General features: G+C 37.9%; 1 protein-coding gene across 1 annotated transcript; it reads right to left on the reverse strand.

Moving 5' to 3' along the window:
- Positions 1–1,802: 1,802 nt before the first annotated feature.
- On the reverse strand, positions 1,803–16,780 carry rexo1 (REX1, RNA exonuclease 1 homolog). The gene is made up of 16 exons (XM_042006630.1): positions 16,470–16,780; positions 13,329–15,166; positions 13,119–13,220; positions 12,099–12,309; positions 11,807–11,955; positions 11,508–11,645; positions 11,073–11,196; positions 10,774–10,899; positions 8,919–9,059; positions 8,696–8,809; positions 8,491–8,564; positions 4,556–4,666; positions 4,313–4,428; positions 4,032–4,170; positions 3,464–3,584; positions 1,803–2,241 (listed from the first exon to the last, which is right to left on the reverse strand). Exons 1-16 carry the CDS (start codon positions 16,660–16,662, stop codon positions 2,153–2,155), a joined length of 3,786 nt encoding a protein of 1,261 aa, XP_041862564.1. The 5' UTR covers positions 16,663–16,780; the 3' UTR covers positions 1,803–2,152.
- Positions 16,781–18,334: the final 1,554 nt, after the last annotated feature.

Here is an 18,334-nt window from a genome sequence, read left to right on the forward strand (position 1 = left end):
GGTATGCAGCCATTTAAACTATGTATAAGCATGTAGACTTGCTCTGATAGATGCCATAAAATAAACTGTAGACCTGCTTATTAAAATAAGACAATCCTATTTAAAAAAAGGAGATTTGTAAATGTGAAGGATGCCAAAGGAGCACCCTGTAGGTCTGTAACAGAAGTAGGACAATGGACCTTTTGTAAACAGCAAAAATGTGCCTTGTCAAAGCAAAAATTAAAGGTGTGATTTCATTATAAAGACTTCGTTTATGTGGCTACTCGACAGTCTTGTTTTGAGTCTTGTTTGTTTGGGATCTAACTCAAGAAAATGTGCCTCATCTGCAAAATTCTATCAAGTTCTGTCAATCCTACACATTTTTATGGTGTAAAGATACTCTTCGGTTCTTTAATCTTTCTCAATGGCTCATACTTTTTACCCACGTCCTTAGTGCTTAATTAAAAATATTCATGGCATGGATTCCACCACATGCAGAGAACAATCTGTTCCATACTAACATGATAGCGTTGCATCATTTCTGCAGGTTTGTCAGCTGCATATTCATGCTGCAAATATCCTGTTCTACCACTTAACACAGATTGTGATAAGGGAGGTCACTGAACTTACCGTCACGTAAAACCAGTCTGAAAGTCTTGCTTTGTTATATCATGTATTATCCTAGAAACGGCAATAGATTTTGAAATCTAGACATAAAAGGATACATATGTTTAGCAATAATACTCAATCGACTGACTAAATTGTATTTAAATAGGCAAAGGAAGTCTTTAAACAAAATGTGTATTTCTGCATTGCTACACGTTTGGCTGACTGAATAATTACTGCCTGAAGGAGGCGGTGTTCCTAATAGGGCTCAGTGAGTTTATAAATGAGCAAAGTACTCGAACACAGCATATGCTAGATAAATGTGGAGTAAAACTGCAATATTTCAGTGTGACATGTAGCAAAGTATAGGCAGAAAGCAGTGTAAAAGGCTGATATATCCTATCCTAACAGGATACGGGACTTGATACGGGTAAATGCATTAGCAGTTATTAAAACAGTTGTGAACGGAGTGTTGTGATGTTAAAACAGAGCAATATTTTCTTTTAACTAGTATCATTTAATAGAAAAAGATAAACAAAAAAAAAATGAACAAATACAAATGAAACTGCTTTCAGCTTATTTACAGCTCTCAGGTACATTTTCATTCTTTGTCAACATAAAACTTCACAGGTTAACTGAAAAGAGCTTGCAACTATTCACACAGGCCTGATGAAAACACTTAACCTACTTCTGCAATTTTATGCAAGAATACCTGTTATTGTTATCAAAAAGACTTGTGTTTTGTGCCATGCACTGAAAATGACACAGACAGACTATAATCTGAATTTTGTCTGAACTACAAAATACGGTCACTGACTAAATCAGATAGGTAGTAACAGAGGCTGCATATTTCCTCTTACGGTCATTTATATGATCAAGTATTAAAGGATTTGTCAGGTTTGGGAGCTAACTGACAAACTTAATAAGAACTGTCACATATATGGTGCATTAGTTACAAGAAACGTGGTGCAAGTGAAAAATACAAGTGCATTTACACAGCAGTGTTCTACAGACTAAGACATCAATGCACATAAGTGTAACTAAGAAGTAAATTGTTTTTCATTAGAAGTGAATGCATCACAACAGACATGAGGTACTCAGACTTGGGCCCCATATGAAGAGAGCGTTTCTACAATAGTGCAAGTTAGGCTGAACATTCAGCCCAGCATGTGTATTACATTAATCATCAAATGCCCCTGCTTTTTAAGTAGTTCTTCAATAGAAATTTTTCATTTGTAAATATGTGTGAGGCCTTAAAAAGACACAGCTCAAATAAACAGAGTTGTTTGCTAACATAATTTAGAACTGAAGTATCAAGAGGCAAATGAAAACATTGCTAATTTCGGTTCCTATTGCTTTTAAAGGTGCAGACAGCTCCCCTCTTAGCCACAGTCCAACTGCACCCATCTCCTCTCAAGCTCCAAACTGCACTCAGTCATGCCGCCCCCTACTCTGTGACTTTGGGATAAACGTTCTCAGAGCAAATGAATGTCTCCGAAACTCCTGCATCTTCCTGCAACCTACATGAAGGCCAGAAGTTGTACTGATGAAAATGGGAGGTCAGAGGTCATCTTTTGACCTTTGCATCCTCCTTAATCTTCCAGATCATGAGCTCCATGCAGGCGGATGCATCTTCACTCGAGTCATGGCCCTCCACTGGAAACACAAACACAATATCTCAGCACTGTGTTCTTTTTAAGTTTGCAGGAGTAAGAAAGTTCAGAATATATTGAAAAAGCAACACCAGCTAAATAAATTTTAAAAAGTTGATCACATTTCTGTTTCATGCCAAATTTAGCACCTAATACATTAGATACCATGCAACTTGACTTTCAACTGGAGACTGTGATTTATAATCCAAGTCATAGCTAATGCTGCTTCGAGCAGATACAGAGGCAACAGAAACCTCATAGGTTCACATAAACAGAAGTGCTTTTAGTATGTTTTGGCATTAACTGAAACTCAATTTAACAACATATAATTTAACTAAAAAAGAAAAAAAAAACTCAATCACTCAGAAGACAGAAGAAAAAGTGATGATTGGTCTGAATTAGAAACGAATACAAAGTTTTCAGATTGCATTTCAAGGTATGATTTATTAACATGAATATTTCCCTTTAGTTATAGAAAGACCCTAATACGTAAAGGGCATGAACACTGACATCCAATAAATTTGTTACTAAAAAAACTGTCAGCAGTGACATCTGCTGGTGAGTTGGACATAGTGCAGTTTTATAAATCCAACGAGTTAGGCTCATCAACATTACTAGCAGATATATAGCATTAAAAAAATAACCAAAAATACACAGGCCTCCATCAGAGTCTGCTCCTTCTGACATTTATGAGTTTTAATTTAGAGTTGTTAATTTGGATTTCACTAAACCCTGAGCTGTCCTGAGTTTTATTTTATTTATTTATTTATGCCGCTATGAGTTCATACAGCTAAAGAATTATGCTAATGCTGTAGTCCTGATTCGGCCATCACTCTGTAGATGGAGATGATTAGCCAACTATTCTCTCAAGTGTTAGCATTACACAAGATGCAAGATAGACATCAAACAATTAAATAATTTACTCAGACTAGCTTCCAAGTACCTACATATGTTGGAAATCTTACAAGTTTTTTTTTTCTTTTTTTCTTACAACTGTAGATTCAGTAGACACTTATTTCTAAACCAGTCGCCAATGCATTTTATCTCTGAAGCCACACTGGATTCTGGCAGCAGATGATACTGCAAAATCAGCATGGGTCCAGTAAAATAGTTGAGCCACAACATGTCTGTTATCCATAAAAACCTATTTTAGATGAAAACTGAAGGATTTTAAGGAGTTAAACTATTTGTATAAAGTTGGTAAAAACGGCTCGTTCGCTTCTCACCGTTGTCCTGGATGATGCGTTTTAGGTAATCTGCCATCAGGTTCTTCAAGGCACGTTTGTAGGGCAAACCAAGGCGGTGAGGAAACACGATGGCCGTGTCTATGACTGAACTGTGGATGAGCTGAAATTAAGATAGAAACAGTTTTATGTCAAAGGTTTTTATTTTTTCTAATTTGACAAAAAGCCACTAAACAAAGAAATTATTCCATTAATGCTAAAACTCACTTGACAGTTTAATGTTTTTCTATTCTTATATTTGATTCAGTAATTTATTATCATGTCCTACCAGAGAATGGAAAGACAGTGTTCATATGTAAAACTAGTAAAATCTTTTATTAAACAGGATTTTATGACTGTGTTGAAGCAAAAGTTATTCTTTCTGACTAAAAAGGAGAAACAGAAACTTTTGGGTTCTGATTTAAATTAAAAAAAATAATTAAAAAAAATACATGAAAAATAAATTTATTAATCAAATGGTGAAGAGTGAAAAAATGTATATGATTAGCTCTCTTTTTAACACCCTGCAGATAAAGCACCTCTAAGAGAAGAAGCTGAAGAAGAGCCTCACCTTCAGAGCGAGGAGGTCACTCTCCAGACTGTGACCAATGAGGATGGATTCAGCGCTGAACATACTGAGAAGCACAGCCTGAACATCTCTCAGAGTGATGGTGGCGCTCTCCAAGTCTTCCTCCGTCACACCTGAAAATCTGTTCAACATGTACAGAAGATGTAGATCCTAAACGATATAGCAACTGCTTTGAGGACCACAAACACACACCTACAATCATTTAGACTGAGGCAAAACAAAAACTACTTCAGACAGCTGACACAGTCATTCTGTGGACCCACCGCGTGTTGTAGTCGACCACTTTGCTGTCAGGTTTGACAAACGTGTCGTAGATAACTTTCATCTCAGAGTCGATGACTGTCACCCTCGTCAGCTCCAGACCTTGCTTTGTGTAACACTGTTTTCATAGGCAGAAAAGATTAAACGTGACACTAAATTAGGGACAAGATAAAAAAATATTGAGGAACAATTCTCAAAGCAAACATTAACAAGCTCAAAGCTTAGAGCTTAAGTGTGTGACTCACCATTTCACAGTCCAAAGCAAACACTCCTCCGTTTCCATCAGGTGGCAGAGGTTTGCTGAATGTCGACACATAGCCATCAAATGACTCTTTACGCCCGTCTTGAACATGTTGCTGTGGGAATAGGAAGCATTTTCAACCAGAGGATCATCTTAAAAATAAACAAATAAGGACTTTAGCAAGATGTGGAATTTATAGTAGTTTATATTAAGAGTTTTATTTCTGTTTTAACTAGAAATTACAGTAAAAAATATGGGTTTACCTGGCAAAACATATACAAAATAAAATATTAAATATTAATTTAATAATAACTAGGTTTACTACCCTAATCATGTGACATATATGGTGGTTTTTTACTTAACAATGCTACTTGTGATAATTGGTTTACTGATAAAATGAGGGTTGAGGTCTGAACTCATGTATAAACAGGCTGGCTAGCGTGTACCTCACTTCTTGCCTGGTGGCAGATCAGGCTTCTGCCCCCAAAACCTTGTATAGGATAAAATGGTTATGTTAAAGGGATGGATGGCTAGTAAATCTCTTTTGCAATTTGAGACTGATGAACTCTGGTCATGTAGTACTGAAACTATGCTTGTTCCACGAAGAAAGAAAAACTTTTTTTTTTTTTTTTTTAAAGGAATTTTAATGGAAAATTTTGGTTACTCTGTATGTTCAAGTACTACCTTATTTTCTGGGCACGTAAGGTTGCATCACAACATGGCTATGAGATCTGTTGATTTCCATTGTCCCATTTCACACATGCACTGCTTTTCATTAATCTGGAGCCAACTGAATGTATAAGTGTCATGTTTGAACAACCCTCGAGATGCATCCGACCCTGCAGCTTCTCTTCTAAAAACCTGCTGCGATGGTGTCCTCAGGTGAAATAAACATCACATTTGTCTCACACTAATAATTGTTTTGCTGTTACTGTTAGTGTAGAACAATTAAACCCTAACAAATACAACAGTGACTGTTCAACAAACTTAAACATGTAGAAATGAAATATTTTCAGCCGCTTCCAGCCACTACTGCCGTGCGTCACTGAGAACTCTTTAACCTATGAATTATTATGGCTTCAGTAATGTGTCAAGGACTATTAAAGTCTATTGCTACATCCGGCTACTCTATGCACTGACTAACCTTACACAAACTGCAAATATTTAACAAACACTGGCTCTTTCCTTAACTTCACAGGCATGTCTGAATGAAGGCTGACAGGCATTAATGGAAATGTGACCAATATGTGAATTAGTGAACTAATTCTATCACTTTGGTGCTTTCAATTACTTGGTACCACACAGAAAAGTACAGTACAACTCGGTTCTTCTTTCCCCAGCTTCTTTTTCCATTACAAGTGTCTCACCGAGTTCAGCCGTTTCTCAGTACAGCACAACTTTGTCTGTTACTAAGCATTATTTCAGCAGAAACTTTAATCCACACCAACTTACAATGAGTAGTACAAAGTGGTTGTTGAATTGAATGTGTTTGTGCCTCACTTTTAGTGATCTTAGACTGATTTGCAGAGCTTAGCTATGTCAGTGGAGAATAAAAATAAATCCATCTGTAAATCGAAGCTTACAGTCAATAAAAATGCTCATGTTTTCATTCAAACCCCCTTCACCAAACTACCAAAAAGCCAGACATTTTATGTCTGTCTGCCTGTTAGCAACATACCTCAAAAAGTTATGGACTTTTCAGGAAATCTCAAAAATGGAAAAAGGAACTGATTAGATTTTGGTTGTGACTTGGATCATCACCTGGATCCACAAATTTTTAAAAGGATTCTTTATTATGGGGAGATAGGAATAATTTTGCCATTAGAGCTTCTATCTAAAAAAATTATGCACACAATCATTGTAAGAAAAACATTAGAACGGCTTGGCAGAGGTCTGCGCTCTCTGAGTGCTTCTAGTTTTAACAATCACACACAAGGTTCTTTGACCAGCTGTTTCAGACATCAACTTTACATACAGGTGAAACAAAAAGAAATTATGTTATCACAAAAAATTAATTTCAGCAATTCAACTTAAAAATGTAAACTAATATATTATATAGACTATTATATGCAAAGTTAAATATTTCAAGCATTTAATTGTTATAATTTTGATGATTATGGCTTAATCCAAAACACCTGCAAAGGACTCCTGAGCATTTAAATGGTCTCAGTATACTTCAGTAGAATTCACAATCATGGGAAAGGTTGCTGACTTGACAGTTGTGCAGAAAACCATCACTGACACCCTCCACAAGGAGGGAAAGCCTCAAAAGGCAATCGTAAAAAAAGTTGGATGCTCTCAAAGTGCTGTATCAAAGCACATCAATTAAAAAGTTGAGTGAAAAGGGAAAAGTGTGGAAGAAAAAGATGGTGAACCAGCAGGGATGACCGCAGCCTGGAGAGGATAATCAGGAACAGGCCACTCAAAAATGTGAGGGAGCTTCACAAGGAGTGGACTGAGGCTGGAGTTAGAGCTTCGAGAGCCACCACACACAGATGGATCCTGGACATGGGTTTTTAAATGTCATATTCCTCTTGTCAAGCAGCTTCTGATCAACTCACAATGTCAGAAGCGTCTTACCTGGGCTAAAGAAAAAATGAACTGGTCTGTTGAGCAGTGGTCCAAAGTGCTCTTTTCTGATCTCATTTGGAAAACAAGGTCTCAGAGTCTGGAGGAAGAATGAAGAGGCAACAATCCAAGACACTTAAAGTGCAGAGTGAAGTTTCCACAGTTTGTTGATTTGGGAGCCATGTCGTCTGCTGGTGTTGATTTACTGTGTTTTATTAAGTCCAGAGTCAACGCAGCATCTACCAGGAGATTTTAGAGCACGTCATGCTTCCTTCAGCAGAAAAGCTTTTTGGAGATGCTGACTTTATTTTCCAGCAGGACTTGGCACCTACTCACACTCCAAAAAGAACCAGAAACTGGTTCAATGACCAAGGGATTACTGTGCTTGATTGGCCAGCAAATTCTCCTGACCTGAACCCCGTAGGAAATCTAAGGAGCATTGCCAAGAGAAAGACGAGACGCATGAGACAGAGCAATGCAGAAGAGTTGAAGGTGCTATTAAAGCATCCTGGTCTTCTATTTTACCCCAGCAGGGCCACAAGCTGATAACATCCATGCCACACCGCATTGAGGCAGTAATTCCTGCAAAAGGGGCTCAAACCGAGTACTGAGTTCATATGCATGGCTATACTCTTCAGATGATCAATATGTTTGTTTTCAGTAACCTGTTTCTTGGAGGGTTTGTTTTATGTAATATTCAAATTTTCTGAGATTTTGATTTTGAGGTTTTCATAAGCTGTAAGCCATAATTATCAAAATTATAACAAATAAATGCTTAAAATATCTCACTTTGCATATAATGAGTCTTAATAACATATTAGCTTACCTTTTTGAGTTGAATTGTTTCCTCACAGCAACATCAAGCCAGATGGTTATCACTTTTAGTGTTTTATACTACTTTTAGTACAAACAAAGAAATCAAGGAGTCATGTGCCGAATGGGGGTGGGGGTTGTATCTGCTTTGTGTGTGTATATGCATGTTCGTGCACGCAACTGTAACCTTTTTTTCTGTTCTGTAGTTTCTTTTTGTTTTAATATGCATAAATTGATTTTTCATGTAAAGCACTTTGTGTTGCCCCAGCAAGAAGTGCTTTATAAATAAAGTTTGATTGATTGAATTGATGAAATTAGGTTTTGCTAAATATTCTAATTTTTTGGGTTTCACTTGTAAACACAAATCAGGTTTAAAAACTACTGTTTGTTTCTGAAAAAGTTCCTTCAGGTCATTATACTGATCAAATTATTTAATGATGGTTAATAATAATCATCACAGCAAGGTGTGGATCTTCCCACTTTTTATTTATACTAATCAACAATAAAAATTAATTTGTGAATATTGAAATTTAATGTTGTGCTCTGTTCTGAAAATACCTTGGCCATCTGGCATCCTGTAGCTCCCACAGCTGCAGTGCAGCAGCTGTAGGTGGTCTCCCAGCCTCCAGCAACTAACAGAAGGACAGAAGAACGAAAGAAACAATTTAGAATGAGAACAAAGAAAATTAAAAATAAACATACATGCAATGAACAAGAAGAGAGAGGAGAAGTTCATCATTTCATATTTGGCATTTTAGTTCACCTCTATGTCTGCGTAAACGTCCCCAGTGAAAGTTACATTCCTCTTTCCGCACGCAGTTGCCATTGACATTGACCTTATACTCGGCACCACAGCGACAGCATATCTTGGTGAATGCTGAAAAACATTACAGTCCTTCAGTTGGAAAGTATATGAAGTGCTGGGTCATGAGTATCAGTGTTGTTATGAATTGCATCATGTGCTAAAGGGTCATGTAGTTACTCACGGTCTGCTAAGGCCTTTTTCTCGGGGAGGTTGTAAATGACGGCTCTGCCTGAGGCCTCAGCGTTTGTCCTCGGGTATCCATGCTCCTGGAGCTGCTCCTCTGTCATCAAGTACGCCTTCAGCTTCCTGTACAGAGTGACTCCTACAAGAAGACAGAGACCCCTAAATATCAATTTGTTTAGTGACACAGTAAAACCTGCACTGGAAATGTGAACAGGCAGAGATACTGAAAGATAGCATTAATGGCAGAAACTGCTTAACGTGTTATTTCTGAATTGAGTAGCACTGTTTTTTCTGATGGTTTCCAAAGAGAAGAGCGTACAAAAAAAGGCCAATCTCAGAGATTTTTTCTGTACACTGCAATTTTTTCCTAAGGCCACTGAATCTGTTTAAATAAAACTATATTTTAAAGTGATGGGAGTTGTCAGTGTCACTTATCAACCAATTATCTGAGCAAAAACTGTAACCTGGTAAGCAGGAAAATGAAAATGTAGTAGTTCTGTTTATGCCCATTTGTCCTGAGCTGTACATGTGAGCCAGGGGTGCCTAGCCCCGGTCCTCGAGGGCCACAATCCTGCAGGTTTTTTATGTGTCCCTGCTCCAAAACCACCTGACTGAAACTGATGAGTCGTGCAAAACTTAATAGGCTGTTGGATATATTTCATTTGAGTCAGGTGGGTTGAAGCAGGAAACATTGGAAAATCTGCAGGACAGCGCCCCTCGAGGACCGACTTTGGGCACCCCTGATATGTTAGACAGAAACTGTGACAACAAAGAAAGAAAAGCTCATTGTGGGAGCAGATCGTCCCCAGGAAAATTAATTTTGCTGGTGAGCTTTTTAATTTCTGCATGTTTCTTCAAACCCCATCTATGTGGTAGCGCTCATTCCTGCAAAATACAGAGTTTAAGTGCCCACCAAAAACCAAAAAACAACCAAGTTTGATTTATGATGTGAACTATCAGCTATTTTAATAATTTATTTTAAAAATGAACCATTCAATAATAAATATTAACAAATGTTTAGTGTTTTTTATGTAAATGTTTCACTCGTTTTTCTACAGATTGGTGTTTAGTTTGAAATCCTTTTTAAAAATAAATGTAATTTCCTAAATTTAACATCTTAGTTTTTGTAATAAAATATAAAATCATAGTGAAGGTAAAATCTTTTAACCCTTTTTAGTATAAAGTTAAAAGCTGTTTGTTTCACTCTGATCTCGTGTGAAATATTCACATAGCAGTCTCATCTGTTTAGCTTTTCTGCTCAAAAATAGTTTAAACAAAGGTGAAATGAGAAAATATTTTCTTTCTTCGCCCATGGACCAGAGGACTTCGAATCCAATAATAAAATACATGACCATGAACTCCCTTTTGTAACACTGCTGTGCCCAGCAAGAAGGATTTATCAGTTCATTTCCTGTTATTTAGTAAAACTCTATATTTGTTTGTGGTTTTGTAGACATCTCCCCTCTGATGCCAGGTCATGGGACAGGTAGTAGCCGCATTAAGGATCTTAAGGCTGTCACATGGCTATTTGAACAGTTTCACAGTTCCTGTTAAACAACTTCAACATGGTAAACAACCATTCATAAGTTTCCGCTCGATACAAAGATTCTTTCAGTAGTCGTCCCCCCCTCCTCTCTCTAGCTTTTTATTTTTATCAGAGGTAACTCCAGCATTTTTCTGTTGTAAAAGATGTGATCAGGTGACAAAAGAAAAACAGCCTGATGGGTAAAAAAAAAATAATAATAAAAATATGGAAATAAATAAGTTAATAATTATGTTTATAACAATTACTGAGAAAAAAAAAGAATAAATATGATCCTTCCTAAAACAAAAATATGTAACTTAATTCTCACCAGTGAGTTTCTCCCCCTGCTGTTTACCCGACCTGTTGACAGTGAAGCTGGTTGTAGCTGCAAGACGACCTCCTAAAACTTCCTCATGGGATTGTGCCCTCTTTTTAACCGCAGACCCACACTCCTCTGCAGAAAACAAAACACACATGAGAAATCTGATCCACTGAAATTTACACAACCATCCCATTTCTGCCAATATAAAACATAAACTGATCAGTTGAATTAATGTTTTCTTTATATACCAGCATGACATACAGTACATGAACAGAGTGTTAGTGTACAGTAACGGGGTTATGTACTTGTGGCAGGTGATGGACAGGAACTGCTCTTGCCCCGGAGTTTCTTCAGTGTGTTTACAGCTACGTTGAGGTAGATGTTCTTACTGCTACTGCGCTCATACACCAGCCTCTCCTCGTCAAGGGCCTGAAATAAAATTAAGACAGCCGTCACTGTTAAAATTTCAGCTTCAGTTTCGCTAAACTGGTGGAGCGGCCCCCTCATGTATGGGGGCTACAGCTCCTCAGCAGTCGGCCCAGATTTGAATCCCAGCCTGGCGCCCTATGCTGCATGTTAGCCAGCCAGCTAACTCCTCATCTGAATACTAGAAGGTTTTTCTTGTTGGTGAAAGATAAATCTCTAGAAGCTATAATGGATGCTGATAAACAAAAAAAAAGCATCTTTCTAAGTCTCACAGCATCCAGGCGGTCCAACTGAAGAAAAGATGCTGTTCATACCATCTGGAAAGCAGCCTCCTCTGATCGGCAAAATTTGACACATTCATCGATGAAAGTGTTGAGGTAGCGCTGGCGGATATTTGTGGGAACTTTGGCCCCAAATTCAGTGGGGATGACAGGACGCCTCATTGAAGTGCTCTAGAAAAGTGTAAAGCCAAGAAAAAAATGTTGATTTAGTAGATTAAACAAACAATGCAGAGGTGGTCCACCTCTGAAAAAGTAAAACACAGCATGGCAATTTTAACATAAAAGACACACAAAAGTGTGTGCTAACGTAAGTTGAAGACAGCTTTCCATACTTTCATGGTGGGTGTGTGTGCCATCCTCTTCTGTGTGACTGTAGATGATGTCTTGGACAAAATGCTGGCTGTGGTTTGGGCCCTGACACCCTGAAGAGTCTGACCGGGGGATAACGCCTGACTAGAACCTGGTTTATAATCTGCAGGACCTGGTATACAAACATGTGTGTGCACACACACATACACAAACACATGTTATTTTAGCTTTTAAAATCAAGTAGTAAATTATAGAAGAACTTTATTAAGTTACTCATTTCTTAGCAGTTCTACCAGAGTTGAGGGGAAGTCATACCTGTCTTAGAGGATGATATGTGCGCGTTAGGACGATGAGCTATTCTCTTTTTCTCTCCTGAAAAGCTGGGGCTTGAGTTCTGCGAGGCAACTTTGACCGAAGCAGAGAGCTGAGCGGCTTGCTGCTGTGCAATCTGCATTCGCTGGTAGCAGACCTCCTGGGCTGTTGGTCTCTTATATGGCCGTACTACCGTCTTTGAAGGTGCATCAGTCTGAAAAAAAAGGAAAATTTGATTTTAAAATGAAGTAATGTGATAATATGAGAAATGTGATGCTGAAATAACAGGAATTGAGTGGACTAGAGAACCCCAATCAAATATTTTCATGTCTTGTTTTTACTCTTTACTTCCTCATTTGCGTCTTCCTGATGTTCCACTTGTACTGAAAGATGAAGGTGTGAATGCAGCAAGCACGGGGATTTTACTTTACTCTTCATCCTGCTCTCTATGTCTTATATTACAGAGCCAAACAGATGTCTAAACAGTTGCCAAAATCCAACTTTCAGTGGTAAAGACAAAATCTTTATCTGAAGGCTTCAGTTATTCCTGCTCCTCCACTTGTGAAAATAATGATAATGGTACGATTTTTTTGTTTAAATACGCACCCTGTTAATGTTTACTTGACATAAAACACTCACCCTTCACTTATCACTTAACATACATTCATTAGTTTACTAAAGTGCTTCATATTGAGTCAATAAATAAATAAGTCTTTAAGCAAATAGGTCAAATGTTCCAGGGTTATTTGTTCTAAAACATGGTTATTTTCTGGTTTCTTCTGCATGCTTGCTTCTGCTCTGAAATAATGATGAATATTTTTTTTTAGATTTGGAGATTGGACACTTAGTAATGGCAGTAATGTTGACATGGCCATGTACAACAGATGTAAGAAGTAATTTAACTGTAATGCTTTCAGTAATCACTAACAGATGCCAAATAGCATGTGATATTGTGGGATTAGCAGAAAGTAATGCATACACCACTGACAGACTATACTGTGGCATTTACTGCGACAAACTTACATTTCCTTTGGCAACAAAATGAGACACTCTTTTCTTTTGACCGGGGAACAGAGTGGTTAAAGTGCTATCCGTGCTTTTCTCCTCCTCTGAATCCCGAGAAGGCTGAAGGGGCAGAACACAGCATGACTATTCAAGTTCAGGGGACATTAGGAAACAGTATAAGTTAAATAAAGAAAAATGAATAAAGCCCAAGAGTTTAACAAAAAGTACCTGCTTCGCTTGCCTTCCCTTGTCTTCCCTCTTCACATCTTTGGATTCATTAAAGATCCTTAAACACTCCTCCATGGGATCTGAGTCGAAGTCTAGATCATCCTGAAAGCTGGAAAAGTCGATTTCAGCACCAACAACCTCATCCCGACCAGTCCTGCAGGATTCCATATTGCGATCGCCCTCATCCTCAGAGAAAGATGGAGTCCGTTCAGAAGCTTTCCTTTTGTTCAGACGTCCCCTCTTCAAGGCGTCAGCTGATTTTCTCACCAAGACTTCCTCCATCTCATCATCATAATCCACCTCCATCGGATCAGCCTCGTCTGGACTCTCGTCTCCGAACAGATCTGCGTGGCTCAGACTCGGATTCTGCCTTTTGTCCTCAAGTCTCTTCCCATTTGACGTCATGTTTTGCTTCGCTTTATCTTTACTGTTTGCTGAACTGCCTTTACTGCTGTTAGAACTGCTTTTACTAATTTTCTTTAAGTCTTTTTCTCTTTTACTACTTTCAAATTTGCCATTTTTGTGTTGATGGTCCTTCTTGCTGTGCTCTCTTTCTTTGTCTGATGTTTTGAGTTTTTTGCTTTCTCGCACGTCTTTATCCTGTTTGCTTGAGTCTCTTTTAATTTTTTCAACTGTCTTGATCCCATCATTACTTCTTTCATCTCTACCTTCCCTCTTAACTTCACCTGATGTTTTCGTCTTTAATGTTTTTTTCCTGTCATCTTTCTTCTCTTGACTCTTGTTCTCCTTCTTTGCAGAGTCCTGGCTGGAGCTCTTTATTGACCCTTTATCTTTACTACTGCTGCTAGCACTCCTACTACTGGATGATTTGTTTACTTCCTTTTCAAGTTTATACACTTTCTCAGGTTTGCCACTTTTCCCACAACTAGTTTGATCAGCCACCTTCTTTTTTTCTAGCTTGTCCTTAAGTTTAACCTTTTCCTGTGTGTCTGAGTCCTGTACCAGCAACTGCTCATTCCTTTGTGTCAGCGCATTTAGCATACTTTCAGTTCTCTCTTTTCTGTCCTTCCCAAAAGCACCTCCGCCTGACCCAATGATGCCTTTTCTTTGCTGGAGATTGCTAAGTGAGGTGGGTCGGTACTCTGTTCCAGAACTTTCCCCATCAGAGTCTGAAATAGTATATTTTTTTGTGTCTACACTTGGCTGCCATGGCTTTTTCACAGCTACAACACACTCTTCATCTGAAAAATCAAACCCAATTACCTTGGGTGTCCGGCCTGATTCCTTCTTAACAGTTTGTGGACCCTCTTCCTTCTTGCTTTTCACTGTGATTCCAGCTGAATAATTGGATAGTGGGTCATATTCCATATCTGTAGATGGTCTAGAATTGTCTACCGTGTATTTGCCCTTAGAAGAGGATGTGCTATTTGAATATTTTGGGCTGGGGGGATCAGGGGGAAGTTGATGCGTTTGTGTCCGAGATGAAGTATTTTTCAGTGAAGTAGGAACATATTCCATTGAGTTAATATTGTGCCCCTGAATTTCTGAATCCAAGGTGTACTTGCTGCAGCCAGGTGTGGGTTTATACCCTCCAGATGTGATCTGATAACTCCCAGGATCATAGGCCAAGTGTGACCCCGCTGCTTTACTTTTAACATCTTCAGATGAAGATAAATTGGTACCATCACTCGGATTGTACGGTTCATCTCCAATCCGAGAAAGTTTTCTCTTCTCCCTCTCCACCTCGCTGCGGACCTCTTCGATGGCCTTGTTGACCAGCTCCAAAGCACCGCTGATGTCTCCTGAGGTGGACTGCTTTCCATTCTGCTGCTCCTGTGGTCTAACTACTTCTGGGTTGAAGGGGTCGTAACCTTGTTCTGAAGGGATGAAAGAAACAATTTCAGCTTTTTACGGGGTTTTTTAATAGAGAATTCTTGTATAGAAAATATGACCCTCAGCAGACTAAATGTTGCCCATTGTAATGCATCTTCACAACATAAAATAGTTTGTCGCTATAACTATAAAATTTTGAGTTTCTGCAGCATGATGAATTACTGTTCAGTATTAGCAAGCAACTGACAATATCTCTTAGGAATAATTAAATACTTTATTTGTCCAAAAATTCATGTCCATCCTTACTAAAATATTTCTATAATAATAACATATTTGGGTTTCTGTACTTTACCAGTAAGTAAAAACAAGGACAACAGATCAGTATGTTTTCAAAACAAAATTACACAAGCCAGGACACAAAAATGAATAAAGATTTTAAAAAAACAAAGGAAAGGTAAAAAATTAGCAAACCACTGTTAATTTGTCTAAATACAACAACGAAATGACACTTCCTGACTCAAGCTACCCCATAAGCTGTCAGTCCAGTTCACTAACGTAACTAATGTAATGAAAATCAATGTAATGACTTCCACAGGGGGAAGCAATAAGTTATATGGTGTTGCTTTTTTTCTTTTCTTTTTAAATCCAAGTCATTTTGCTTGGTTGACAAAAGTATTTTCAATAAAATCCCAAATGTACTTCAGTGTATTGCAGTTTAGCTCAGATGAATGGGTGATGTACACAAACTATCGGGAAAATGGCTAGAAAGCTATTTGATAACTACTCTATTTTATGACCAAAAAGTTTAATTTGCTTCTGGCTCTAAAAACTATGCACTTTGTAGGTTTTCTGAGGCATATATATCAATAAATGATTCAAATAAACGCTGCCATGCAGCAAATCTGATAATTCACAGAAATATAGCAGAAATATACTGCTGAGAATATATTCAGCACATTACAGGAGATGGATTGAAATCAGCAATACAACCTAATAGTTAATTCTTCCATTACATTACTGCCTTTAAACAGTAACACTTTAAATGGTTGATAAATAAGTGTGTTTAGTACAGTTCTATGTATTTGCTGTTTTAACACCACTTTGTGTGTTGGATCAATTTATACTTATTAGTTGTGTTAAAGTACCCACAAAGCAGATAAAACTTATAAGCATATAAAGGTATCAGTAATTAAGTTGACACCGATTCGGTTTCGTTTGGATATTTTTGGAATTTGGTATCCACACATTTTAGCACTTTGGTACGGTCTACGAATTTATTATCCCTCGACCCAGCAGGCGGAGACGTTTAATTGACCTAGGCAATCTTGTATTTGACAAAATGGGCACCTTTTTGTCCGGAGTGAAGATCTCTTTGCTTTTTATTAACGTCCGCCGGTGCACCATACGACGATCGTCTCTGCTGGCTGTGCCTGAAGTGACAGTACGGTCTGTTACACCCATTTCTGCCACCTTTACCATCGTTGTAATCCGTGTAAAACGGACAGTCAATCCCTCGGAAGAAGCCGGTGGATCTCAACATTATCTCTAGATGGTCGTCTCATGCCCGCACGGCCTTTTGCTCCGCGTAGGTTTTTTTTTTAAACGCACTGCAAACTGTTCGAATAGCTACTGAACAATAACAACGTCCCTAAGGCGCCATGTTGGATTGGACTGGAGCATTGAAATCTCGCGCGATGTTACAGTTGCTGCACTTGATGACGTCAAATTAGGGATGGCCAAAAACCGTTAAGGGAAATACACATTTAACCCGGGTGTGCAATCTACGGCTACTGCTTACAAAAGAAAATCATTCTTACAAAAAAAAAAAACCTACAAAACATTTATTAATCATGAGACCCTCCACCCCTTCTAAATCAATTGATTTTGCCCCATTGTTCAGTTCCTCAGACACATATGCCCACCCCCCTTCCCCTCCCTAAATAATTAAAGCACTTCTTAGCATGAACTCCTGATCATGCTTATGAGACTGCCATTTTAGCATCAAATAAGTGAGGCAAAGGTTTCAATATTTTATTTTACAGCAATCCAGAAACTTTTAGTCTTCGGCTCTGTCTTCAAGCTGGAAACGCTGAAAGAGACTAATCATAGCAAACAAGCAAATAAATAAAACATGGATAGCTAAAAATATAACTTGATTGTTTCCATTTCCAGTCAAGGTAGTGGGACGCGTTGCCACAAGAAAAGAAAAATACCAAATGCCTCTGAAATTACTTGGGTGAAATTGCCAAGGATTTCAGATAAATATCACTTCTGCTTAAACTCTGTACTTGAACCTTATCACTCCATTAAAAGCCAAAAGGATCAATTCACATCGGAAAGTGTTGACAGTGGATCTATGGCATTTAAGTAATTTAAGACATAACCCGCCTTTGTCTAATATGTTTTTTTTTTTTAAAGAAACTTTTATCTTATCACAAAAAAGGTAAACAAAAAGGCATCTAAACTTCTTGAACCTGTCCTCACTGATACCTACCTCCAGCTCCACTGGCAAAGTTCATGCAGCTCGCTATTCAAGCTCTTTATACGCTTCACACAAACATGCGGCATTATTTTCAGGTGTGTAAGGTCGGTCATCTGTAACCAAATAATTGACTATATTTCAGCAGCTGATTGAAATTCAAATGGAAGGATTTTTTTTTATTTATAAAAGAATTATCAAGGACTAAATTATGGGATTTTCCATGTGTGAATTTATGTAAACAGATTTTCCTGACTTATATTTAAAGCTGTTAAAGTACCTTTTGTCTATTTCTTAAAATGTCTTTTGAGACTTAATGAGTGTCAATAAAGTATAAAGAGTATCAATACTTGTAATCACGGCAAAAAGTTTTAAAAGATATAGGCTATATCAGACTTGAATATATAGCGCCTACATATCTGGATTGTGATCTGAAAAAGGAGAGAGAAGCACAAAATAATCTTATTCGTCTGCTGTTTATTGGCAGTTGGTAAACAATGTGCAGAATTACCGCAGGTGTAAATAATCGGAACTGATGATTGAATTTAGCCGAGTAATTATCTACACCTGTGCATTTCTCTACTACAACAATCGAGTGTGAACAAGTTGCAATTTGTCCAACAAACAGAAGGACAAATTGTAGGTATCATGGTTATAGCCAGATTTATTTAATCTGCTTTAGTTAAACTTACTCTAGTGTTTTGATTTTAAATATAACATAATGATCCTGTTC

This window comes from Melanotaenia boesemani, chromosome 14 (genome assembly GCF_017639745.1).
Source record: "Melanotaenia boesemani isolate fMelBoe1 chromosome 14, fMelBoe1.pri, whole genome shotgun sequence".
NCBI lineage: Eukaryota > Metazoa > Chordata > Actinopteri > Atheriniformes > Melanotaeniidae > Melanotaenia > Melanotaenia boesemani.